The 26,311-nt window shown below is 42.5% G+C and overlaps 1 protein-coding gene across 1 annotated transcript in view; it reads left to right on the forward strand.

Annotated features, from left to right (window-relative positions):
- Positions 1-4,087: 4,087 nt before the first annotated feature.
- Positions 4,088-26,311, forward strand: part of SPTLC2 (serine palmitoyltransferase long chain base subunit 2) — a 74,665-nt gene continuing 52,441 nt past the window's right edge. The window contains exons 1-3 of the mRNA XM_063332978.1: positions 4,088-4,301; positions 16,747-16,941; positions 25,135-25,289. Of these exons, the coding sequence (XP_063189048.1) occupies positions 4,176-4,301; positions 16,747-16,941; positions 25,135-25,289 (476 nt within the window). The 5' untranslated portion in view covers positions 4,088-4,175. The remainder of the gene's footprint in view (positions 4,302-16,746; positions 16,942-25,134; positions 25,290-26,311) is intronic.

Below are 26,311 nucleotides of genomic sequence, written 5' to 3' on the forward strand. Positions count from 1 at the left end.
ATTACACTTTTAGCACTCATTCCGTGCTTACTTCAGTCTGCACCTGGAGACGGAAGATGAAGAAGAGGAAAGGCAGCTGGAGAATGTAGACTGTTCCCTCTCAGAGCAGCCTGACTGCTATTAACTGCCTTGAATGCAATGGCTGAGAAACTGCTTATTTTGTCTTTGTATTGCAAACGTAAAAGTCAAAGGCTTAGGCTTATTTCTGACTACAGCCACCTTAAGACCTTCCATCATGACTCTGCGTAGCTGCTATCATTCACATACGCGATTTTGTCTCAGTTATCAACTCTCTCCTTTCTCAAAGGAAATTCTTCCCATCAGTCACATCTTCGTGACAAGTTCTGATTATCTCTTACCACTTCAGAAGGCCCTCAGTCTCTCTGTTTGGGATGCTGGAGCAGAAAATTTTTCTGCTATGCTTCTCTGTCCCAGTGGTTACACAATTGTTCCTTCCTGAATTTGCCATTCTGCTGTTTCCAAACTTCACAACCTCACTCTGTGATCCCCAAACCTACAGACAGCTGGAAACAGTACCCACTGACTCATGTCAGTGATGTAAGTGCTCTGTTAATACAAGCTTGCTGCACAGCAATCCCTGCCCGTTGGACCTGTTACTTATGGTCCGCTCTTCCTTTTGACTCATTAAATTTTTTGATATGGTCCTTTGCTTCATTCAGTTGGCTGAGCAAGGCTCTTTGCTCTGCCAGCTCACAGGAATAGCATTCCTGAGACCTAAAAGGAAACTTAGAACTGGAATTTGCTGTTCTGGGTTTATTTGTCTCCTCAGTTTTGCAACTGCGTATTCCAGACACGCAAGCTGCAGCCACCTCTGCACAGGCACCTCATGTGTGGTGACCTCATGACCATATCAGAGCCGCCCACAGGTGTGACTCCAGGAGCTCTGTGGGATGTGCTTGGTGCTGCCTATGGCAGCAGCTGTGCCCTGGAATGGCACCTCCGTGCTGGGACTTGTCTCCATGGACATCCTGGACTCTTCTGTCCCTGCAGCCCCAGAGTGAGCGTGGCCTTCCCTGACCCCTGCACTGTGCCAGGAAGGGACAGATGCCCCTCGGACACCAGGTTACGCTGGCCCCACACTAAAGGCAGGGTAGGTCCTGGCAACGCAATGAGGTTCCATGTGCAGGGGAGCACTACAGCCGCTGTGTGAGACTGCCCGGTCCTGCAAGAGTTAACCAGTGGGTCCCTTAATGTTTTTTCTTCCTGTGTTTCCTAAACCAAAACTGAAACCATTGCATTGTAAGGGTTTGTGCTAGTTGGGTTTAAAGACAGATGAAGTAACCAGTCTGCAGGTACCTAGCTGAGGAGGGGGTTTGGGCTCTAATTGAACAGATAACACGACGGTGAGATCCAATGCCTGGCAGGTGAAGCAGTTTATCCTCTCCAGAAGTAAGGCATTAGCAGATGAAACTCCTCCGTGCGCAGGTGGGTGGGGAGTGGAGGGTGCTGCCCCACACATGCCCGGTCATCGTAGACTGGTGGACCACCTGCACCCCACGGCACAAACTGGTCAGTACAACTCAATCCATTCTGTTCAAAGGGAGAGGAGGCAGGAAGAAAATGCCAACAGCTGACTATGGCAACGGGGGAAAAAATTCCTACAAAAAAAGTTCTACAGTATGTGGTCCCCTGGTACTCTTCTCTCTCTCTTGCTCACTCATTTCCTTTTTTCATTATAATATTTGTACATTTCCTCATAGATCACTTCAACTCTGCAAAGCCCTCCCCTCCTTATCCAGAAAAAGCTCAGCAGCAAGAGGGGTCCCTGTGCCTCTTCCCCACCAGTGCTCCTGACTGCACCTTCACTGAAGCCAGTCCGCTTGCACAAGCGCCCAAATGCCGAACAGGGGTGTTTGCTCATTTGATCACTAGGTCCTTCCCAGCAACACCAGTCTCCCCCATGCTCCCGTCCTGCAACATGAGAGAGGGGACATGGCCCATCCCATCTTAGCTGACGGCTCTGTCTCACTGCATACCGAAACCAGGTGAAGAAAGAATGCTTCTCAGGCAAGTCCGTACCTGCTTTAGTGGCAGTCATGATACGGGAGCGGCTACAGAGAGCAAGAAAAGGAACAAGGTCTCACACAGCTCTAACCCCACATGGTCCCACACCCAGCCTGCGCTTGTTACCCCTGAGCCTGTGTTTGTACCCCTCATTACAAAAAGCCCTCTTCTCCAAAGGCGACCCAGAGATTTGAAGCGTACTGGACACATACTACACATACTGGCCACAGCCTACAAATAGGCTGAAACCAGGCTGTGAAGCTCTCCCAAGTCTTCTTGAGGGAAAAAAAAATGCCTGTCTTTCACAGAAGCTAATTCAGTTTTGTTAGGAACTACATGTTCATATTGAATTTGCACTGAGATCCATGAGAAAGGCTCCAAGATGTGACTATAATACAAAAAAATAACTATCCATAGTAGTAGCAAATCCCCCCCAAAATGATGAGACCATTCTCTCAAATTCATTTGCTTAAACCTGTTAACTTTCCGTTGCGTTAACTGAGATTTCTTCTGATTGATTGTTTCAAGTTACATTCTAAGAAACACCATGGCCCTTCCCTCTCAATTACACTGGAGAAATCAAAGGTCATACTCTTCCGCCTCTTCAGTAGGTGATTAACCATGTTAGGCTCTTTCCTTTCTAACAATTAACACCCTGCAACTCGGAAACCTCTGGATGCCTTCCCCTTCCCACTCCCTCACCAAGACGTATACAAGTTGTATAATAGACAGCGCACAACTACATGTGCTTTGTGGTTTGCAGAGCACCTTTCCCCTGGTGTTGTCCGTGGGATGTTCGGTCATCCAAATTTAGTAACGTTGGCAATACCTACCCCTGAACTAAACACAGCGTTTAGTTTACCCGGTCTTTGAATGAAGTATGTGTTTCCAAACCCTGTCAGAAAATACTCAAATTCATAGCCAAATACATGATGATTTTTAAACGCTGCCACGGGCAAAGTTAACAGACTGGCAACTACAACTGTAAGAGATACTAGCTCAGCAAGGCAGCCGAGCATACGCCTATCTGTAAGCCCAAATTTAAATCCTATTGACTTAAGCTCTGCCTGCAGCTTGTCTGCAGGGTTTCCTATCAGGTCCTTCACTACCCAGGTGGACTTCAGCCAAGGTAACACCTTTCCCAGGTCGATCCTAGGCAGGAATGGGCATGACAGTAATTAAGTCTGGCCTCCTAAGCAAAACAGTCCGAGAGTTTCACCCAGGGGTTCCCCTGTCAGACCTGCCACGGGTTCCTTTATCTTTCACACAGCCCATGGCGACAGGGCCCGAGGCCTGCGCGCCCTGGGGCGACCCCGCCGGGTCTTGGAGGAATCGCTTCGCTCATCAGCTCCCCCGACTCGGAGCAGCGAGGGCAGGCGAGGGGCTCCCCGGCCGCCTCACCCGACCTCGGCCCTCTCCCCGCCCCAGCGACCGGGCTGCGCCGCGGGACGGAAGCGGCACCAGCCGGCGCAACCCGCGGCGCTGCCCCCTTCGCCTTAAGGAAAGGGCTTAGGGACGCGCACGGTCCCTCCCGGAGGGACGGGCGGCCTCTCACGGCCAGCACCGGCACCCCCAGCCCCGGCCTGCCCGCCCTCGGCCCCCGGCACGGGACCGCCGCCACCGCCGCCTCACACCCGGCCCCGCGAGCTCGCCCCGGCGCCCGCCCATTGGCTGCCACCTCAGTCACCGCCCTGCTCCACCCTCCCGTCATTGGAAGGAACCCCGCTGTTCGCTCCTGCCCCTCCCTCCACCTCGCGCTGCGATTGGCTAGCTCGTCTCCTTCTCTTCGTTCCCGGTTCCATCTCTGCCAAGTGATTGGACAGCTTTCACCTTCTGGCTCCACCTCCCTCCGAACTGTCTTCTTTGCGATTGGACAACCCCCTTCCCTCGCCTCTCTCCCCTCCCATTTGATTGGAATATGGGGCTCTCACTGGTCCCCGTCCCCCGGGCCCCGCCCCCTCCTCCTGGCCTCTGCCGCCGGCCTCGCACGCGCGCCGAGGCGTCGTTGCGGAGGCCGTCCCCGAGCGTGACGTCTCTGCCGGTGATTGGAGGAAGCGGCGGGTCGCGCTTCCGGTGCGGCGCGACGCGGCCGGGCGGGGGCGGCGGAGCGGGCGCAGCGCAGGGAGCGGCGCCGGAGAGGCACCGGCGGGATGGAGCGGCCCGAGCGGGCTGCGGCGGCGCTGGGTGCCCAGCCCCGCGCCAACGGCTGCAGCGGCGCTGCCCACGGCGCCCTCCGCAACGGCTACGTGCGTGGCCTGCCCGCGCCCGACACCCAGGTGTGCGCGGCGGGCGCCCTCCGCCGCCCGGGCGGGGCCGGGGGTGGCGGGGGGCTCCGCGGGCGGGCAGGGTGTGTGAGGCTGTCGTCGGTGCCCTCTTCCAGGCGAGCGCCGCCGCCTCGTCCCTGAGGGCGAGCCTCCCGCCCCGGGTGGGCTGGGGAGCCGGGGGAGCCTGCAGCCGCCCCCCGGGCCGTCGCCTGCGGGCTCAGGGGAGCCGCCGTCTCCCGGAGTGTGGCTGTTGGGGAGTTAAGCAAAACTTGGCCGGTCGGCGGGGGCCGGGTTTGTGTCCCCCCGGCCCTCGGCGGGGGAGGGAGGGCAGCGCCGCGGTGCCAGGCCTGCCTCGGAGCGCTGCGCCGGGGCGGGGGGGGGGGGGTGTCCTTTGCCAGGCTGGAAACTTTATGTGAAACGGCTGGACCCCAAGTCATTGCTGTAGCCTTACTGCAAGGCTTCGGTTGGCAGCAGAGCTTTACACTTCAACCTCACTATGTTATAGTATGTCTGTGCTTTAGAAGAAAATATTTTAGCAGTTCTTTACCACTGTTCTGTTGTTACAGGTGTGATGCATGGGGCTATGGGTACAAGTAGCCTTGAGTAGGGACTTCCCTCTACAGAAGAGTTAAAGGTTGATGTAGCTCTTCCCATCTTGCTGTATTAACACCCTGTGGTGCGCGTGTGTATTTCTGCTTTCACACTTCCAGTTGTGTCTCTGCAAAACACTAAACTTTTGTGTTATTGTGTGAGGTACCTTATGGTTCTCATGAAGGCAATCCCAGCGGTACGGAATACGTCATGTTTCCTTGGACGTCTAAAGCTGCTCAAGGAAATCCTTCCTCCTTTGCCATCCTTCCTGTTGCTCCTTGGTTTCACTCCTGTGCTGCCCCTTCTGTTTTTCCAGCGTAGGCTTGTGCAGTCACTGTGTGAACCAGATTGTGAACTGATGCAGGATAGAACTAAACTTTTTAGTTGTTGTTGCTCAGTTAACTTTAAGCCAGGACTCTTACTGTATTTCTTTCACTGGGTGGACGCTCACAGTCTTGCCCTGGCGCTTGGGAGGGGATAGCACAGTGCTGGGAGCGAACAAATGGAGGAGGAGAGTACAATACATTTGTTTGGCAGCAGTGTCAGCTTGTAGTGTTTCAGGGAGCTATGGCATTGGTAGTCTTGCCTTGCAAATACCAAGCACTGCTGACTGTAAAACTGTAGGTGTAAATCTTTGCACTAAGACCAAGCGTAGTGGTGGTGAGTGTTCTTCTGTGACTGTTTTTTCCCCCCCTCTGTTTTTACAAGAAGAAGGTCTGAATACAGTTCTGCTTCAGAAGAACAGAGAAGTGGAGTAAGGAAGCATTTTCCTCAATGATTTTGTTCAGCTGTGTATCTGGAAAACATGGGGGATGCAGCATGTGAATGGAAAAACCATCAACGTCGAACTGAGGAAGCTTAAAAACCTTGCTGGTTTATGAGACATTCTATTCAGTTAGTATCTTGCATGTGATACCATGCTCAAATATGTCTTGGAAGCCTGAGGCGTTTGATATAACTATTTCTAAAGGGAGCAAGGCTCATCGCAGAAGTGGCCATGAGAAATGTTAGCAAAACGCCCAAGTGTAGCATAGCTGTCAGAGGATATAAGAAGAGTATAAGAAAGTTTCATATCTTTCTGGCAGCTGCTTGCTGGTCAAGCAGAGATTTATGATTAGGAACTTTACGTTCTTTTCTCTATAATTTATGTGGGACAGATTGCTAACTTTCAAAATGAGAGTCTAAATGTTAGAACGTGACTGGAAGAAGTGACTGTTCAGGGGTACAAGCCACATACAGCTTTCTCAAATAGCATCAATGGTGGATGCTTAGAGCTGCTAAAGATATGGTTGCTGATGTATCACAGATTTGGCTACTTGATTGGCCTTTTGGCTTTTGAGTTTTGGCTGTTGGGCCTTTACACAGGAGAAGGGATACATCTTAAGGCTTACCGTGTGTTGAATGTATTTGTGTGTGTATATATCTATACTATGTACATACCACGTACAACGCTTGAGAATCTGCAAGTGAAGAGATCTGTGGAATGCAAAGTAATCAAGAACCAAAAAGGTTCTTACAAGGCTTACTCGCGAGAGTGGAATTCTTACTTACTAGAAAAAAACAGAAAAGTAAGGATGGGAGGGAGGGAAAAGGTGCTTTTGGGAGAAAGCCTATGACGAGGACTTTGAGAGAAGAGGCAAGAAGACATCTAGATAAAATGAATAATACCGATGGGAAGAAGAGCGGGAAGGAAAGCCTTTGGTATAAAGAAGTGTTGCAGTCGCTGGCAACTTATGTGGAAAGGCCTTGAGCTTCTGAGAGGGGAGCTCCGACACAGGGTAGTACATCACTGTGTCTTCCTGTAGGGCTTGATAGTGCAGGAAAGCTTTACCCATTTTTAACGATATGAAAAAAGGAGTCTGCCCCTACCTAGGACATCTCTGCCGTGGTTGCACAAGTAAGTTTTTGAGGGTTTTGGTTTGTTTGGTTTTGTTGTGTTTTTGTTCTTTTTAACTCTAAAAAAAAAAAGTTTAGATTCAAGGGTATTATCCTTATGACATAGATTTCAGGCTTTCCTTACAACTCTCTCCACAGAGAGAGACTGGTGTTTAACATAGTGTGGGCTCTTTGCTGTTATTCCAGCATCAGCAGAAGTGGGTGAAATTGTTCACCTTAATTTTTAAATGGGTTGTATTACTTTGTGTCCTGCTGGGATCTGAACTGCTAATACTTCCCCTTGGTAAGAGGAGAGGGGAGTTTGCTGCCTACTAAGACTGTGCAGTAACTGACTTTGGCTACCTCAGAGATTACTCTCCTAGACACCGATGATATTTCATTAATCGTTTGAAGTTAGGGTTTCAGTTTATTAAAAAAACATTCTGTTGAAATACTAAGATAAATAACAGCTCTTTATTTGGCTTTGCTGGGAAGTCCTGTGTTCAAATGACTTCAATTCTGCTAACAGTTAATCTGTTTAGAGATTAAAATTCTATGAATGCAACAATCTTGCTATAGGCACCTTAATTAAAAGAGGTTGAAGAACCATCTAGCAATTAAAAATCGTGGGATATTGGAGGAAAGTAAGTAGCTTATTTCTAACTGTGTACAGTTAAGGGAATGCATGGTTAGGAAGAATCTATGTAATCTATGGATGGGTTCAAAACTGATTTAATGCTTCGCTGTAATACTGCACTATGTAAGATGAAAGCCTGACATCTCAAAGGGGATTGTCATGATGTGAGGAACTGAACACAGCCAGGAGAAAGAAAGCAAATCTAAATAAAAGAACAGTGAACTTGCCTCTTCAAGTTGTGCATGATTCTGCTTTTTATGTCCTTCTGGTCTGTTGGAGAGAGTGTTAAGTGAGTTCAGTAGAAAAAAGGTATTTAGGATCTATCAAGATGCTTGTGGGAATAATACAGAGTGCAGGGAAAACTGCCTCTTCTTTCTGCAATGCAGTTTTAAACTGGAATTTATTTATCCATTGGAGTGTTTTGCTCTGAAGCAAAACGCTAATGGTTTTCTAATACTGCGTCTGAAAAAAATTTTCTTGCTTAAAATAAGGAGATTGGGATATATTTAATGGGACAAGGTGCCCTTATTTTCCATGATACGTTATTGGAATCTACCTATTATTGTGAACACATTTTTGGTAATGTGTTTTTTTGGACTCTTTAATTGAGCTTCTCACCTTAGAATGGTTCTGTTAGGCTTCTAGAAATTGAAGAAGAAATAATCTGAAACAAAAAAAATAATGGTAAAATGGGTTTTAGATACAAAGTTCTTAATTTTTGTTATGCATGCTATCTCCAAGTCACTTAGAAGCTGGAATGATATAAACAAATTTTAATTTCCCTGATGTTTCTAGAAGGCCTTCAAGTGCCATACTAGGGCAATCTCCAGATAGCGTATTCATACATCGTTTTGTAAACAAGTTCTCATACTGCTTCCTCAGGAAGACAAGGAATAGTTTGGTTGAAGAGAGTGGGAGAACTGTGGGGTTTGCATTCCTTTAAAATTGTCACAAGTCCTGAATTCTTACAGCTATTAAAATGGACAGCGAGATTATCTTTTTTTTTTCCCCCTCTGAAAGCTTTGGTCTGTACATGTTAAAAACAGCTTGTGTGGTCCTGTGATTTGTGGTTTTTTTTTTTTTTTTAGAGAGAGCAATCATACTGCTTGTAGGCTTATTTCTTGAGATGCCTCAGAGTGCAGGGGAATGATGTCTTCACCTTAATTTTATAGGTATTTTTGCTGGATTTCAGGTTAGTATAATTTCCCTGGGAGAGCATGCTTATGAAGGTGACTGCAACAAATACTGCAAGTTTTTCTTGTTACAGTGAGTTAGTGGTGGCAGCGTTGTGAATAAACCCTTGTTTCAGATGAAGGTTAGGATACGATGAAGATGTGTAAAAGGGAATTTGAGTACTGAATTGTGGTGGCTTTTTCACATCAGCGCACAAATTTAAAATGCAAGTGTTTCTGATAAAGAGGAAAAAAAAATGATCTTAGAGAACTAAATTTCATTAACCTATTCACTAGGAAGTGATTGTTCCCCCTTACTGAGTGTTTGTGAGACTGCGTCTTCAGTACTGTATCCAGTTTTGAGCTCCCCAGAAAGATGCTGACAGCGCCATGTGAATTTGTGAATCCAGTGGAGGGCCCCCAAGAAGCAGAAGAGGCTGGACCATGAGAGCTGGGTTTGCTCAGCCTCAGAGGAGAAGGCTCAGCAAGCTGGCTGGAAGATGGAGCCAGACTCTTGGAAGTGTCAATAGGATGAGAGGCAACAGATATAATTTGGAAGAATGGGAAATTTTGCTTACGTATATGGAAAGTAACTTTTCCATGAGGGTAGTAAAATACTGGAAGAAGTTGCCCAAAGAGGTTGTGAGATCTCCATCCTTGGAGATGTTCAAGACTAGATTGGACATAGCCCTTGGCAAACTGCTGTGATTAGACATTCTTTGTGCTGGGGGTTGGACACGATGACCACTGGAAGTCTCTTCCAACCTTGTTTATTCCATGGTTACAGAGATAAAGTCATGGATTGCAGGAGGGTTTGCCCAGGCTTAGACATTAGCGTTTAATCCTTGAACCCCTCTAAAAATGTGTGCCTTAGGGCTTGTAGCATGCTCTCTGAGGAAACATCAGACCTGAGGAAAGAAATTATTACTTTCTGCCTCTTGCTTGGCTTTTTGATTGACTAATGTAAAACTGAAATGAATAGAAAATTGGCTGGCCTAGAAAAGACTGATCTCCTTCAGATGTTTTAATTGACAAAACTCAATTTCTGAAAAAAGTGTACTTTTGCATGAGGTTACTTTTCTAATACCAAATTTAATTATAAAAGACTATAAACCTTTGTGGAAGGAATAGCTACCCAACATGTTATCTGGCTAAATGAATATTTGAGGCCATCATATTAAATTAGTAGATGCAGCGCTTGTACTTGTTGAGAATTTGTGTATCTGTACTGGTACAAAAACAAACTCCTGTGGTAGCTGTTGATGTGACTGGCTTCTCTTAGATTTGAATATGTGCTACTGAGAAGTCAGTTTGGATAAAGTGTTAAAATCTTTCAATTGCATTTGGACTGCCATTTCAGATTTAGATGGTGATAAACCTTAAATGCTATAGTAAATTTTTATAGATAAGTGCAAGTTTATTTTTTGTTATTGTAACTAATTGAGCAATGTGTCATGTTATATTTTCCTGTCTTAATCGTACAGCAGAAATGTTGTTTTCCTGAATGTCATACTTTCAATTTATGGGAGAAAAAGCTTTATCTTAATTATCTGTTGACTTCAGTTTCTCTGGGAGGAACATAAAACATCAGCCCAGCTTCAATGAGGTTTCCAATTTTTTTTTTTTTGCCTTCATTAAGGAATCACTCCTAGAAAAAAAACCCCTTTCTTAATTGAAAAGTATAGTCAAGATGAATACTTACAGTTGAGAAAGAAGGAGCTATACATTTAGGAAGTAATGGGGTTTAATGTCTGTAAAAAAAATAAGTGAGAGTGAATTCTAAAGTACATCAGGAATGCTTTCAGAGGTATCTGAGAGCCTAGAGATGGCTTGGTAGTGAACTGCTACAGACCTGTGCTGTCTTTGGAGATCTTTATTGTAAAATACATTTAGTAATTAAGTGTGCAGTTAAGGGGTTCTCTGTCAAAATGCTAAATCTACTTAAAATCTACTGAAGATACTAGATAAAGTAACATATTAAGTTTAATGTAAACCATCAGGAAAAAAGTGTCTTCTCAGTAGGATTCAAATTGTCATCCATGTATAGCAAGCAAAAACCACCAAACTTATTGGCGTCATTCACTTGCTAAAAAAAACCCCAAAACAAACCAAAACCCCAAATAACACTTAAAGGTTATGAAGGTTTATACTGTTTGTGTAAATGTGGCAAGTGCATCTTACCAGAGGAATGCCAGATTTGTTGGGAGTAACTAGTTTCAACTCAAAATATTTTATAATACCTGCTGACAAGAACAAATACTTAATTAGGAATACACTCAAATGTTTATAAAAGCTTGTTTTGTAAAGCAAGTTTCCCTCCTGTGATACTTTTTTTTTTTTTTAAAGCTTAAAATGTGATTCAAATCAGTTCATTCTGATTTCTGTTAGTAAGCACTTGGTCTTTTTACCCATGCAACAGTCTGAGATCTGAAGTCTAATAACAAAGCAGTGCAAGGAAAAGGGCTGGAGGTGACAGTAAAATTACCAGAGAATACAGCTTGGATCAGCTGCCTGTGTGGAATTCTCACTTAGTGCTGTAGTTTCAGTAGTGCTGACTCCCTTGATCCTTTATAATAAACGTGACGGCTTTTGAGAGTGGAGGCACATCTTAGAACACAGTTGCATCCCATATCTCTCGGTTTTATTCCATGTAGTTGGTAGGAATCTGACAAAAAAGCAAGCAATTCATGGAAGCGGCCTTGCGTGTTGTTTCTTAAAAAAAAAAAAAAAAATTACAAACCCGCTAGTAAAATTTCTGTACTATGTGTGGTATGTGGCAATGAGAAGCTACTAAATTTTAATAAGAATTTAGTGGAGTTGTGTTCCAGCATAAGTAATCCTTTTAAGGTGTTTACATAAAGTCTGCCAGGTTCATCTGACTCTGTTCTTCCTGGCAGCGTGAAATGAAACAGCCTCTTTAATACAGAGCGTTAGGGTTTTCCTGGGGTAGGAGCGTAACCAGTTGTTGTGTACTTCGCTCTTACTGTGTGCGCTGCATCTTGTCCTTGTAGCATCTTCTCTCCTGCCTTGCAAGGTGTGCACCCGGATTCCTGTGATAAGTCCTGGGGGTTGTCCACAGTAGTGTCTGCAAATGTGTTTAAGCACGCCTTTTGTCTTCTTATAAGACTTCTTCTTCCCTAATGGTTTTGAAAGTTAAGCGTGGTACCGTTAGAGAGTTTGGCTTCTTCTGCACTCCTTTGCATCTACCGATTTCTACCATGCTGACTTTGTTTAGGGTGAGTTCTTATCCAAGTTGTCTGCTGACACAGATATAGCGAATATACTAAAACCCCTTTTTCCTATTGGTTTTGAGAAATAAATTTGTAATGAATAGAATGTAAAGTTAAGAATAATGCCAGTCTCATATGTGCCCTGTTTCGGGTGCTGACAGTGAAAGCGTAATTAACACTAAAATATGTATCTGCTGGTTTCACTTTACCTTCTTTGTAAATCCGTGACAGGGCGAGCTATGGTGGTCCTTTTCTGAAGATCCTACTGTCCAAATTTAGAAAAGGGAAAATGGTGAAGGGTACTAGTAAAAGCAATTTTACTGCTAACTGCTGTTTATGAATAGCAATTTTTTTTGGTGCTCTGATAAAGGAGTTACCTTCACATCTAGTAGGGTAGTGGAGATTGTAATCAATAAAGCACGCAATTGGATGTATTCTAGTGTGAATTTATGCCCAATGGGTGGCTTAAATGGGAACTATTTCTCTGTAGATTACACTATTCTGTCCCTAATGCAGGATGACCAGTAATCATACTAAGGTAACTGCAAAAGGGGTATTTTGTGAGTTGTTTTCCATATATGTTGTTAAAGAATTTGAATAACTTGGGATAGGCAGAAATACCTTTTCTGTCTGTGGAGCTGGTGTCTTGTTGGTACTTGACGGTACTTGACCTTAAGGCATTGCAAGATCTGGTGTTTGCTGGAGGCCAACATGGTCTTTAAAGCATAACTGTGGAATGGATGGGTAAAAGCATCAGGTTGTGTGTGCTTATGCTGCACGTGTGTACATCCACAATCCCATCCTCTGCCTGTACTAGGCATGCCATCACGCTGCTCATAATGATTCCAATTTGCTGGATGAATTAAATCTGAAGTCAGTTTTGTAATGTAACATCTTGTAAACTGGAACTGTTTGTTACCAGGTTGGGGAGATGATTATAGTCAGATGCCCTGATGCATTCTGCATAGACCAGTGCAGAACCAATCTTTCTGGCTGTAGCTGTGTGATGCTACTCAGTAACTGTTACGATACTGGTTTATGTGATTTGTTTCCCCAGCAGCCTGGCCCGACACAGGCACTACCTGTGGCTAATTGAGAATGCCATCTCTTGGTTGCCTTCTGTAACCATTTGGGTGGTGCTCTCTGATTTTTCTCCTGCAGTTGAGTTTCTTAATGTGATGGTGCTCTTCTGTATACACGCAGTCCGGGTAGTACAGAAAAGAGAGATGTAGGTGAGCATACATTGGCTTTTTTGAACCACACGTCTTGGTGAACTCTGACTTTTCTTTGTAGTCTCCACTTAGATATGCAGTATATTCTAGTTCAAAGGTCGTGGCTCACTTTTTTTATGGCTTCAACAAGTCTTATGATAGCAGTCTTAATCTTGCATGCTTTTTTTCCCTCCCCCAGAAAAGGAAATTAATCACTAAGCACACCCACCTTCTTTGTTGGTCTCTGGAACTGAACTTGCTGCTCTTCGGCAGCGGGCTTGGAGTTTGCAGCATGTGAGCCTTCATTGGAAGGCTAATGTGCAGATTCATAAGGCATTCTTGAAAAAAATGAGTAGGCTTGTATCTAAAATGTGGCTATGAATGTCTCTTCTATAGGCAATTCTAGAGTGTATTTATAGTTGTAGTATGCTTCATGAAAAGTCTGTGGAATTGCATTCAAAATATTTCTTTAATGTTTAATTCAGATAGGATGGCATAGAAGTTTTTCAGGTTATGTGGTAGCTGAAATGAGAGTATAAGGATGTATAAGCACATTGGTAGAAGAACACTGGGAGATGAAATTGATTTGAGTATGTGTTGGATCAATACAGGTATTCCCAAAAGGGCCTTTCTCAGTGAAATGTTGCTTTTGACCAGGTGGAATAACTTGTTTAGTTTTAGCATTTGTTACAAGCAGAGAGACCTCTCAAGACCTGGAAAAAATTGGTATGCTTTTATTCTGATTAAAATTGTCTATAGATTTGGGTTTGTTGGTTGGGGTTTTTTTCAGTAGCTATTTTTTTGGTATTAAGTAACCTCAGATCTATACTTCTAGGATGTAGCCTTTCATCTCTTCCAGGTGAACTTCCAGTTACCTGGGAAAGACATTAAAAGCTTTGATGTGATCTCTGTTAGATGCTTGATAATTTGCAAAATAGTCACTACCAGTTTTCTGTCTGCTTACCCAGAAATCAGCTACTACTAGACAGTGACAGGTATGTCATGTCCCTGCTCCTGAATAGCTGGTCTTCGCAGCCTGGTCCGTCAGCATGAGGACACAAAATTCAACTTTAATTCATCAGACTGTGAAATTGTAGTAATTGGAGCTCTAGTGCATGATCTTTCTCAGATCTGGATGCAATAAAATTCTATGGATTCATGAATTGGAGCCATAGTGATACAGTTAAGCAATCTTGAGAGTAATAGAGAAGAGAAAGCTTTCATGGCTTTTCCTCTGCAGCGTTGGCTCAGCGAGTCTGTTGCTTGTCCTGGTGCTGGTGCCCCTCCTCGCTCCCCAACAGCTGCTGGCTCTTGTTTGCTGAGATCTATCAAATGAGTTTGTGGAGCAATGCTGTAAAGATTATTGTGGTCTAATAAATAACCTTCTGCAAGCCATTATATTTCCAGCCTGGATCAGATTGGTGTTGGAAGGATGCTATGCTGAAAGTCAGATTGGCCTTAGTTGTGCAGGCCAGAGGGCGATGCAGATGGTTCGGAGTGGGGGTGAGTGGGGCAGGGGCAGTTCCTTTGGCTGACACTGTTCCTGAAGAAAACAGTATATGAACCTGTTGCCTTTGCTAAAGATTTAAATTGCCATCATCTGAGCTGCAGTGTGGTAAGCAATGGTTCTTGCACCTGTTCTAAAGCACGGTAATTTTCTGACTTAAGCTGCCGCTGTATGCAGTATGTTTTTAAAACTACTTCAGTATTAAAGCCTCAAAGTGCTGCAAGCTAGTTACCCGCATCTGGGGTAAGCGCTGCTGCTGAAGTCCCTTCTGTGTCTTTGATGTTTTGTTTCCGCACTTGCACCAATTCTGAAGTCCCTACAACTATGGTGACCAAATCGCGTAATTGTTCTGGTTGAAACTTTGTTTTGCTCTGCGGCTATCTGGATGTCTGTGTGAGCAAAAGAGGAGAGGTAGAAATGAGTATCAGGAGGAAGGTGGTGGTGCAGTTTATACCCAGTAACTGCATAGCTATAGCATAACTGTGTCCTAAGAGCAGACCCATGCTTCTGAAAAATTACATTCAAGATATTAATACCAGGCTTGAAATACAGACTTGTTCCAGCATCTGAGATGAGCAGGTGTCACTGTCCAAATAATGCAGTGTCTGGGGAGCCCAGCAAGTATGTGTGCTTCTACTGATCCATCAGTTGTTACAGAGATCAGCACAGCTCTGGCTTCCTTTCCCATATGATAGTATGAGTGCCATAGGTGAATAACTGGTTTTATTCTGTCTGCTGGCCCCCACCCTCATTAATTATTTGCCGTTGTCCTTTTTTCATGTATTTAGGATCAACTTTTTTTCTAGGTGTTGATATTTCTTTGCTTAGAATATTCTAAAAATAAATTTCTCATTATATCTGGCTACAAATTGCAATTTGAATACAGTCTGGAGAAATTCGAGCAACATCATAGATAAATCCTTGTCCTAGCCCTCTTTTCAGTGTGGTGGTGTTATTAAAAAAGGCATTTATTCAAATGTATTGTCTTGGTTTCCTTCTTGTCTTCTAGCTGCCTTCGTGCACGTGTGGCAACATCCTTCATAATATATTTGGATACTAGAGAGTTACAGAACTGTATGCCAATCTTAATCTATTAGGTTGCCTAAGAGGTTGTAATCTTCCTAAATGTAGGAGTACTGGCAAAAATAAATCTATTCTGCAAGAAGTAAGACTTGTCACCTCTGATGCTACAGAAAGGGGATTTGTGTCTTGGAGAGTATTCTTTCACACATAGCTATTCCATTATAGGGTACCTATTCTGTAATTTTTAGGAATATAGATAGCAATTTGCATCTAATGGCTGGGATTCTATGTTTTGAGATCTGATCTTTAATGTATGTCTTTGAACAAGTAGTCTAGTTAAAACCATGATGTTCCCCCCCCACCCCAGTGTTATCTTGAGCCCTTGCCTCCTAGCTATGAAGTTTTTCTGTAACGGTCACAAATATTATGTAGTATTTCAGTAATCATACTTGAAATGGACGTGCACATGTATTATATAACTAGTCAAGCTCTTATCTTCAGGAGATGGTATGTAAGCAGCAAGGGGACTTTCAGTGTGGATTTTATGCAGAAAGCCTTGCTTTGTTCTGTGTGCTGACATATATGCAATGTTGAGGCTGTGTATACAATGACTTTTTTGTCTGTAGTGTCATGTCCACCTCATGGATGAGTACAGTGTTTACATCAGCATCTTTAGGCTAACGCCTGTGGAGACACATAAATTATGCTTGTTTGGAAGCCCGCATTACTGTTCAGTCTGTTTTGATATTTTCCAGTTACTTTTTGAGTTATTATAATCCTGAGAATACATTGTTCAGTTTAATAAAACTATTCTATTTTTCCATGTAGTGAGCCTAGGAAGACTCACTGTGCTGTTATGTGTGCCTACCTCGTTCTTGGTGAAGGGGGAAGGCAGTTTTTTCATTTTGGTTGGTCTGGGTGTAAGCAATGCTCTCTATGTAGCTTCACAAGCTAAAGAACTTTAATGAGATGTTAGAATAAACTGCACTAAATGGGTAACTGTGACTTTGGTTATATTGACAACTTACTTAGCAACCTCATATATGGAGACTGACAGTATTTGTTGGTAGTGGCTGAACCTAGCTGGAAGTACTTTGAGCTGGGCAGGGGGGCTGCAGAGTTCGTAGCTGATCAGAGGACCAGGGACTACTCTGAAATGCCTATCTTGAATTAATATCTCACAACTGCCTCTATTTAAATTTTTATTATAGATAAATCACATTGTGCACAATGGAGGATTATACAAAAGGCCTTTCAATGAAGATTTTGAAGAAACACCGATGCTGGTTGCTGTGCTGACCTACGTAGGCTATGGTGTTCTCACTCTCTTTGGATATCTGCGAGATTTCATGCGGCAGTGGAAGATTGAGAAGTGTCAAAATGCAACAGAAAGAGAAGAACAAAAGGTAACCACTGGGAAATGATTGTCAGTGGGAAATGATGTGGCTGAGGCTATAGCTTGAGCATTTCTATGGGGATCGGTGCTGTTCAAGGTTTTCTGCTGTTTTCCTTGTCTTCTGAATGCCCCAAATATTATGCTAGTACTCCTGTGTCGTTAAACAAAATAATATTTCTTTTAGCTGTTTGTTGTTTTTTTTTTTCTGTTTTGGTGGAGCAGTTCCCTCATCTGGTTCACTGCAAAGCTGCATCAACAGTTATATCAACATGCTAAGAGATGCCCCAGCTGCAGAAACAAGGGTTTGTGGGAGAGAGACTGCATATGCCAGCATCAGCAGCTAAAGAAATACTTATCAAATGATCTGGTGTGAGTTTGACGGCAGTGGGAGGCTTTCTGATGCTGCTCTGGTGGCTGTGTTTTGACTTGGAAGCTATTAATTCTCTTTAGCTGTGCGGTTCCAAATAAAAGCTTGTGGATGAGAACCAGAGCACAAGCTGGATGACTTTAAATTCATCTGGAGTCCAGAACACTAGCAGGTTAGCTGGTGAGTAATCTGAGGTACTGAATCCTGACTCACTGATAGCAATTAAAAAGAATTAATTCATAATAAAACCTATTCACAAAAGCTTCTGTTACCAGGTGAAAAGTTTTGCCTGCTTCAGCAATTGGTCTGGAATAGGTAATCCTAATTTTGAGTAGCTCTGAAATATTTTTAGAGGACTTTATTCCCCACAGAAATTAATTACTGTTAAGAAAGCTACTGTTTAAACTTGCAGCTCACAAGCTATTTCCTGCTAACTCTTAGCGTGAGCCCTCTTAGCATAGCGTGAATACCAGTGAGCTTTGCTCCAAAGGTGGAGTAAGTTGGCTTACTCTGGCTCCCCAAAGCAGGTGAGGAAAATAGAACCCCGGTCAGCAAATCTGGCTTATAAAATGTTAAGGGAATTTGTTTTTCAGTTGCTGTTTTCTGGTTCTCTGTGCAGCCACGCAAGCAGTTGGCTGGCAGAAAATAGGAGGGGCAGGAAGGACATCTCGCTAATGCAAACAAATAATGAAGAGTGGGAGAGAGGAATAAAAAAAAGGAATGCTTCTTTGGAGGCTTTTTTTGGAGGGAACACTGGGGTAAAGTGTGTGTCATTTTACAGTAGATTAGCTAAAATGCAGTGAACTAACCAATACCTAAAATTACTTCACAGTAGCTTCTTTGTGTGAGTGTTGTGAGGTAGAATTAAACTGATTCATAGTAAGGCACTTAATTCCAAAGCAGAAACATCCTCATAGGAGTTTAATGAGGAATAGGTATTTTCATATTAGTTAAAAGTACAGGAGTTTAAATTTACAGTATTTCCAAAACTGACTTCTGGAATCTGGAAATAAAAATCTTGGATCCCTTTTAACAGTTACAATATCCCAGCAAGGATTGCTGGCTAAATCTCAATTTGAAATTTGATGTGTTCATTTGTGTCATTTGAGCTACTCTGGTTTATGTCACCTGAGAACGTGACACCCTTGTATTTCAGAAGTTGATATAGAAGAGAACAGTTGCAGAAATCTACCAGGTCATTAGAATTAAGGTTTAAATGTTGGTCTGTACTCAATGGTACTTGAGGATTATAAAGAGGTAACTGAAGTGTTGGTGCAGTTACTCTATACTATGTAGTTGTTATTTCTGTTGCGCAGGTTTTATGAAACGCTTGTTCTGTTACCAGTATGTAAGGTGCAAAACTGCTTACAGTAGTCCTTTTCTGTGAGAGCAGCCATGACTCTTACATGAGAATGTACAAAAGGAAGACCTCGGGCAGTGAGTCTTAATTCGGGAATACATTATTGATACTAGGCTCTCTGTAAAGATTGCCACAGCAGATGTTGAAGCACAGAGTTTGCTAGCTGATTATCTTAGTTCTAAAAAATTTAACCTTTAGGGTTTTTTTATAAATTAACTTAACGTTGCATCTTACCCTGAAAGACCTTTGCTTAACAATTATACCTGCTGGACAGATGACTTGAAACCCTTTGAGTCTGTGTGTTGGTCGTGGCTTGCAGGGAAGAGGTGTGTGTTTTCTGGTTTTGTTTTGTACGTGTCTGTGGATGGAGCTAGTAAGAAGTGCCAGTGAATATTGCGTAAGAATGAAAAATAGGAAATCCTGTTTAAAAATACGTTGGTGTTGAAGAAATCTCAGCCTAGCGTACTTCCCCAAATCATGTTTCTAGTGCTTAGGTTCGAATAGCTGTTTCCGATACCAGGCAAAAAAGGCATCACGTGAGGTCTAGAACATACAGTACTTACCCTCACACTCTGCTGCTTTAAGCTTTGTTTGCCTGCAAATGAATTGATGAGAGCATGTCACAGCGTATCTAGTCTGGGAGCCAGGTTTTATTTTGGTGTGCAGGGGGGGACGGTGGTGCTCAATGGTTTGTTTTGAAACAGTTTCTCAGGATTTTCAAATATATTAATCTCTCAAGCTGCTGGCTGACAGCCCCATCATCTTTTGTTAAGGGAATGCAGATATTAGTGCGCAGAAAAGGCTTGAAACTCATGCTTTTTTCTTTAATTAATACATGCAAATCACAGGATATGGGGTTACCCTGGGGTAGTCTCTGGCAGACTTGTGACCTCTGTGTTGAAAGTAACGTTTATATTACTTAAATTCTGAAGAGGCAGCTTGATGATTCTGATTTTCTTAAGTATCAAGCAAAAGGGTTAGCTTTAGCTTTTTGAAATAGTTCATAATTGCTTAGATGAAAAGCTGGAAGAAAGGCAGTGGGGGGGGGGTAGCTGTGTAGCTGAACATGGTGTGATGACCTGCTCTGTGAGCAAAACAAAATTATGGAGTGTGAGGAAGTATTTCATAAAGGGCTGAATGAAATTGACCTGAAAGTTGTGGAATTGAAGCATGTGGATTTTCTGTGGTGTGTTTCTGAAGGTGATCACAGTTAAAAGCATAACATAAACTCGGGTCCAAAATGTAGTATTAAAAATAAACACCAAAAAAGCCACCTTTCAGGGGTTTTTTTTTGTATTTTGGAGGGCAATTTATTGACAAATCCTTCCTTAAATTGTTGCTTAGTATTGTAATCTTAGTCTGTGCATCAGAACTAGAATCCAAAAGTGACCAAACTAATATAAATAGCAGGCTTTCCCACAAGTCTATATTGGGACTGTCTCTGAGGGTGGGGAAATTCCTTGGAATTTATTAGAGCCTTGCATTGAAATTAATGATTCCAGGAAAACCTAATGCTCACAGTTGGAACACAAAAGGGTGAAAAGGGACAGGCTTTGCTAGTACTGATTTCCAGGAAATAGGCTGATGGGTTTTGGCTTTGTTTAAAATATATCCAAATGGGCTTTTCCTGGAAACCAGTCTTGTGTAGCACATCCTCTCTGAAGCGTTATCGGTCTGTTTTAGGCAAGTGGCAAGATTAACAATTCTTGATTACTCTGTAATCAATTTATGCATACCCAATTTAATGTAATGTCCGCTTATATAATGCATTTAGATCTGCAAAATGCTTGTAGGATTTTATAGGCAGGATGAAAATCACTTCTTCCTTTCTTCTGGTCTGATTTGCCTGTTGATTACCTTGTACATTTTGTGGATGGGAGCAACTGTGCAAATGGGTACGATAACTCTCTAACATACCTCTTCATGCTCAATACCTTGCCCAGTTAGAACACTTTTCTAGCATCTGGGGTTTTCAAACACTTGTTCACAGGAATCCAGCTGTAGGAGTATCTCAGGGGCAGTAAACTGGAGTCTTTTGCTCAATGTTGTCTTAGCATCTGTATTAGCTTATCAGCTTGATGGTATAAAGGCTACCCACAGTTATTGCTCCACTTTTTCTTGACTCACATAGCAGTGAGATGGAACTTGTCTTTCTGCTTCCTTTTAGAAGCCTGAAATTTGCTGCAATTGTCTACTTGATTTCCATTCAGAGTCAGTTTTGTATTATCAGGGAATGCGTTATGTGAATTGCAGATAAGCCCAGCTGGTGCTTATGGGACCATTTGTTAGCTTAGGTGCAATGCTGTGAAAACTTGGCTCTAAAAGCAGCATAATCGCTGCATTTGCATGTCACCGTGCCCCAAGCTAATGGTTACAAAGCTCTCGTTATGACCTTCACTTGTTGTAGTATTAATTTACAGTATGATGAAATCTTGGATTCCCAAATCACCTATGCTAAGGTGCTGCACCCCAAGGGAGAATTTTATTCTTCCTTTGTTTCAGTCTTCCTTGAAATGGCTATGTCTTCCAGGCTTCTGGGAGACCACTAGTACCTAGCTTTCTTCGTCAGGCATCGCCTTACTAATAGGGGATGTGTTCTAGGCTTAAATTGACAGAAATGAAGCTGGTCACGATTTCTTAGCTCCATGTTGATATGAATTCAAATGAAGGAATATGCTGCTTTTGCTCTCTCCTTTGTATAACCTTTGCGGCTGTTTGACTGTGCTTATGCTGAAGATTGCTCAAAGAATCAGTTCGCTCCTAGAATATTTTTCCTCCAAAAGAAGCTGTTACATCTCGGGCTGGTATTCTTAGGGTCTGTTACGGCTAGAAAGAGTGTTGGATCTGAAATGGGATGAGAACTTGATGAAAAAATAACAATAAGGTCTGAAGGCCATTTAAAGGTGACAGTGATTGCTTTCAGCAGTAGGACACTTGCAGCGCAGCACTGTGGCTGCGTGTGTCAAAAACTTGAAATAGTAAGGATTGATAGATTTCGTCCCCCTTCCCTCCCCAAATGTTGTTTTTTTTCTCTTGGTTCAAAAATTGAAAAATATAATTTCCATGGGGAATTCAAGTGGTCTTTTTGGTGTACTGTCTTTTCCACTCTCCATTTGAAATGTTACACTGTAGAAAGATCGGTGTGGGTGTGCGTGTAGGAGGCCACACCAAACAAACAAAAAACCAACCCCTAAACCAACAAGACAAACCATCTGGTCCTGTATGCTGGCTCCAAAAGAGGACTATCAAACTCCAAAAGTCAGTACCAGTTTCTAAAGGTACCATATCCCTACCATTTCTCTTTTTTGTGTTCTCAAGATGCATGGGTAATTAGAACCTCTTGGTGGGGTTAGGATTACTGAGGAAATAGACAATCCACTTTTGATTTATATCAGTTACGCTTCCTGCCTGTCCCGTTTCAAGGAAGCTTCTCATAAGAGCTAGCTGAGGGTGGTTTATTGCTGGGGGGGATGGACAACAAAGAGCCTGGCATTAAGCTGATGCCTCTCTTAGAAGCCTTTGCTATAATCTTACAGCTTGGTACCCCCGAAATCTAAGACTAGCGTTCTGTGTTAGACCTTAATTCCATTACCCATAATTTGTTCCTTGAATTCTTGTTGACTTTTAAGACAGCTTTTTTCCTTATCATAATTCATTAGGTTCAGAGAACTTCTCTACTTCACAGTTAAATCACTTTAAACTTAGTTATACTGTTGACTTGTAATATCATGCTTGTGTTATAACTCTTGGTGGTGTCAATGTGTTGTGGGTGATTGTCTTTATCTCACTAGCTCAGCTTGTTACTCCTCCTGCTTTGTCAGCTTGGGCTTCAAAATAAAACATGCTTTATCTGATCAGTTATCCGAGGTGAGACTGGACTGTATCAGCCCAGGCATACCTGCTTGAGTTGGTGTAATGACTCATTTCCAGCCTCCGCTCCTAGCCAAGAACCTTGGCTAAAGTTTCAGTTGTTTCCTGGGTCACAGTGTGCTTGAATGACTACTGCCGAGCTGAATTCTCATGCAAAGATGGTTAAGAGGAGTTGAAAACGCTTAAAAGGATCTTAGTAGATTATAATTAGACATAACAAGTGCAAGCCCCTCAAGTATTGATCTTCTAATGTGCCTGAATTTCTTTTTGATCTTCCCACTTCCCTACCCCTCTACAAATGATGTAGCAAAGGGATTCAGATACTTGTAGATAATTACTTCGAATTTGTTTCATGAATCGGGATCTTCTCAGTATATTGCTACAAGTACTCTCATGCACATCACCACTTTGTAGCTGTGTAACTTTTCATACATGGAGGAAGCTCTTGAATGTATTTGTCAATACGAAGATGCTTTTCTCCATTGTAAAAGCAGACAGTTTGTTAGCGATTCAGCCTGGAAACCCATTTTCTGCCAGGAGCAACATGAGACACTGAAGTCGGGGAAGGACAGAGCTGAATGCTACTTCAGAAAACTAATGATTTTCTAGAGGATTACAGCTTTGTATTAGCTGACCCACTACCCCTGTTAACCTCTCTTGACAAAGGGCCTTCAGAAAAGACCTAGCACGTATGAAATAATGCAGAACTATACTTAAATAGAGGAACATGTAAGAAATAATTGCCCTTCCATGCATCTTAGCTCATAGAAATCTTGTTTCTGCTGAGAAAGGACATACTTGTGATTCTCTGGAGGAGTGATCACTGGCTAAATTTGGGTTGTTTTTCCGTAGTTCAAATGATGAAAATTAATATCTTTGTGACTTTTTGTCATGTCATTATGCACAGGCAAATCAGAAGAGGGATTAGTTGCAACTATGTCTGCTTAGAAGTTGGCACTTTTGGGCTCCATCTTGCCTGTGCAGCTTCCCGTAGGAGGATGCAAATGGGTGGACCTAGGTGGTTCCTTTACTCCAAACTGAAAGGACAAAGTTGTTAAATCATTAAAATAGGAAGGTAAAGAAAAAAGTACTCTTCCTGCAGTTGAACATTATAAGTAAAAGCTTGTCAGTGTCCATTTGTTTGAGTTGTCATTAAAAAGCTGGCATAAAAGCTCTCAGTTTTGATTCAGTGGTGCAAATGTCAGGCACTGTAATATTTGGTCAGACAGATATTCTGTCTTGCTTATCCTGTCGCCAAAAATAAAATGCCCCTCACCATGTTTGTATTTCTCTTATGAAAAACAGGAAGAAATGCTATGCTAGCTCTTACCTTTGTCATAAATTCTACTTTTTCCTTTTGTAGGTTGTTAAAAAGGTGCTTTTTTTTTCTCGACAGTAGCAAATGAATTATGCATTTTTATCACTACTGAATGTCAAACTTCCTTTTAATTGAATAGTAATAAGGAAATCTCATGACTTTGGAGCAAAAAGTAGGCAAAAAAAAATAATGTTCTTGAGTGCTCAGATGTCCTTGCTGTCACAGTTAGTTTGACGTTCTTCTGTGTTATCCATTCAAGACAGTCACTTACTTTTCCTGAAAAATGTTGGAAGGGAAGCTAGAATTCAGGAAATGCTCATGCAAAGAAATCCTGTGGGACTTAAGTGCTGATAAACTGTGCAGAAGAGAGGTGCCATAATGTAGCTTACTAGCTTGGATTCAGAACAAAAAAATTGTGGAAAACTTTAACAGAAACCTCTATAATAATGATAGTGCTGCTATACTAAATGCATTTCTTATGTACAGAATAAAATACGGCAAAGTACCTTAGTGTTCACATTCTTTGTGTACTCAGTAGAGCAATGCATACTGCTTGGTGCCAGAAAGCAACTGCATGTTCCCTTGCTCTGCTTAACTCTGAAGCTTGAATACAAATCTCTTGCAAAGATTATATGCCCATGCATTTCACGAAGGAGGTCACTGTATGTTTCAAGAGAGGTGCTCTCCTCAACTACCCAGCAAGAGCCGGAAGGAGAGCCAAGGTATTTCAAGTCCCATTGGAGTTCAAACAAGACCTCATTTTGTCATTAGGAGCTCCCAATTCAGATTGTGTTGCTTTCAGCACTCCTGCTCCTATCGGTTAGAATTCTTTGAGGCTTTCTAACTTGAAGTGTGACCTCATGCCATGATTTGTTTTTTCTGGTTGTGGTTGATGGCTTTTAGATTAAGCTACTTAAGTTATATACAAATAAGCACCTACTGATGAGGAAATCTTGGGGGCATAGTAGATTTGCAGGTTGAAAAAGTTTGGAAATCGCATCTAGCAGGTCGATTTTTGTGCTAGCAGATGAATCTCTTCAGTTTTGCTGCTGTCACACCTTCAAATAATTTTGCACTGGCACGGATTTTCATGGTTTAAAAATACTTTGCATGGAATTGGTTTCAGGGCTTGTTATGAACCAATCTTAACTTTTTCTTGAGTTTTCTTGATTTATTTTTTTTTATTTCTAAATTGCACTGGAATGACAGAAACAACTAATTCCTCTTATTCCTAGCTTGCTGTAATACGTGTTTTCCTTTTACTTTGAGTGCTTTTGATGTGTTTCAGGATTTTGTCCCATTGTACCAGGATTTTGAAAATTTCTACAACAGAAACCTCTACATGCGCATCCGGGACAGCTGGAACCGTCCAATCTGCAGTGTGCCAGGGGCCAAAGTGGACATGATGGAGAGAGTTTCCCATGACTATAACTGGACGTTTACGTGAGTCACAATTGAAGAAAAGACTTCCAAAAACTATCTTTAAGTAGAGGGTCTATGAGAGCAAGTTGCAGGCTGTGAGGTTAAAGGAGCAGTGAATTGTGTTTGTTCTGAGCTTTCCAGTGGCTAGAAGCAATGAATTTTGCTCTTTTGAAACACATCTGGCCAGTGAGGTCATTATTTGTGTATCATCTTTTGACTACTTACTAAGGCTCTTGACAATGTTAAGATTGCATGGGCATACACCTATAATAAAATTAATACTCTTGTGTGTGATGACTAGAACCTGGAGTAGATACTTTGGATTGCACTGCTACTTGTGACTTTGTGTTGATTTAGAATCAGTCCTGACACTTGAAGTAAACATCACTGCCTGAAACTGAATTTAACAAGATTGTTTTGAGTCAGAACTGCAGTAGTCTGTAGAAACAAAATCAGAAATGCAAGGACAAGGATTTTTACAAATTGGAAATGACGTATCCCAAGTTTGATGTGAAGAGGTTTGCAGCACAGTACTTGGTGAAACTAGTCATGTGTCTCCTTGGCTTTCAAGGGCAAAATAATTAAAAGCTTTTTTCAACTGAACTTCTTCCTTAATCTCTGTCATGTATTGTTAGCACAGCAGTGCCAGATGTGTTTCCTTTCTGTGGCTAGAGGATATCCTGCTTGAGGGGCTGCCGAGTTAATTGATCTAGAGATCTTATTTTGTAATTGAAAAGTTATATGTTTCTGGGATGGAGGGGGGACATGCAAGAGAATAAACAAACAGTTTGAGAAGCCTCAAGCAGTGTTAGATATGACAGCAAATGTGCATTTTAATGTAAACTGTTGTGGGAACTAGTTGGAGACCACAAGATAGGGAAAGCCTATTTTTCAGTGATCGTTTCAGTTTGATGAGAGGCAGTACTGAAATAATTCAATGGTTGGTTCTATTGATTTTTAACATTTCAGCGTAAATTCTAGGAAACTGAAATGAGCATCTTCTGGTGCAGTTAATATTTTTTTTTTAATTGTGGCTGTCCTAA

This window comes from Chroicocephalus ridibundus, chromosome 4, assembly GCF_963924245.1.
Source record: "Chroicocephalus ridibundus chromosome 4, bChrRid1.1, whole genome shotgun sequence".
Taxonomy (NCBI): domain Eukaryota; kingdom Metazoa; phylum Chordata; class Aves; order Charadriiformes; family Laridae; genus Chroicocephalus; species Chroicocephalus ridibundus.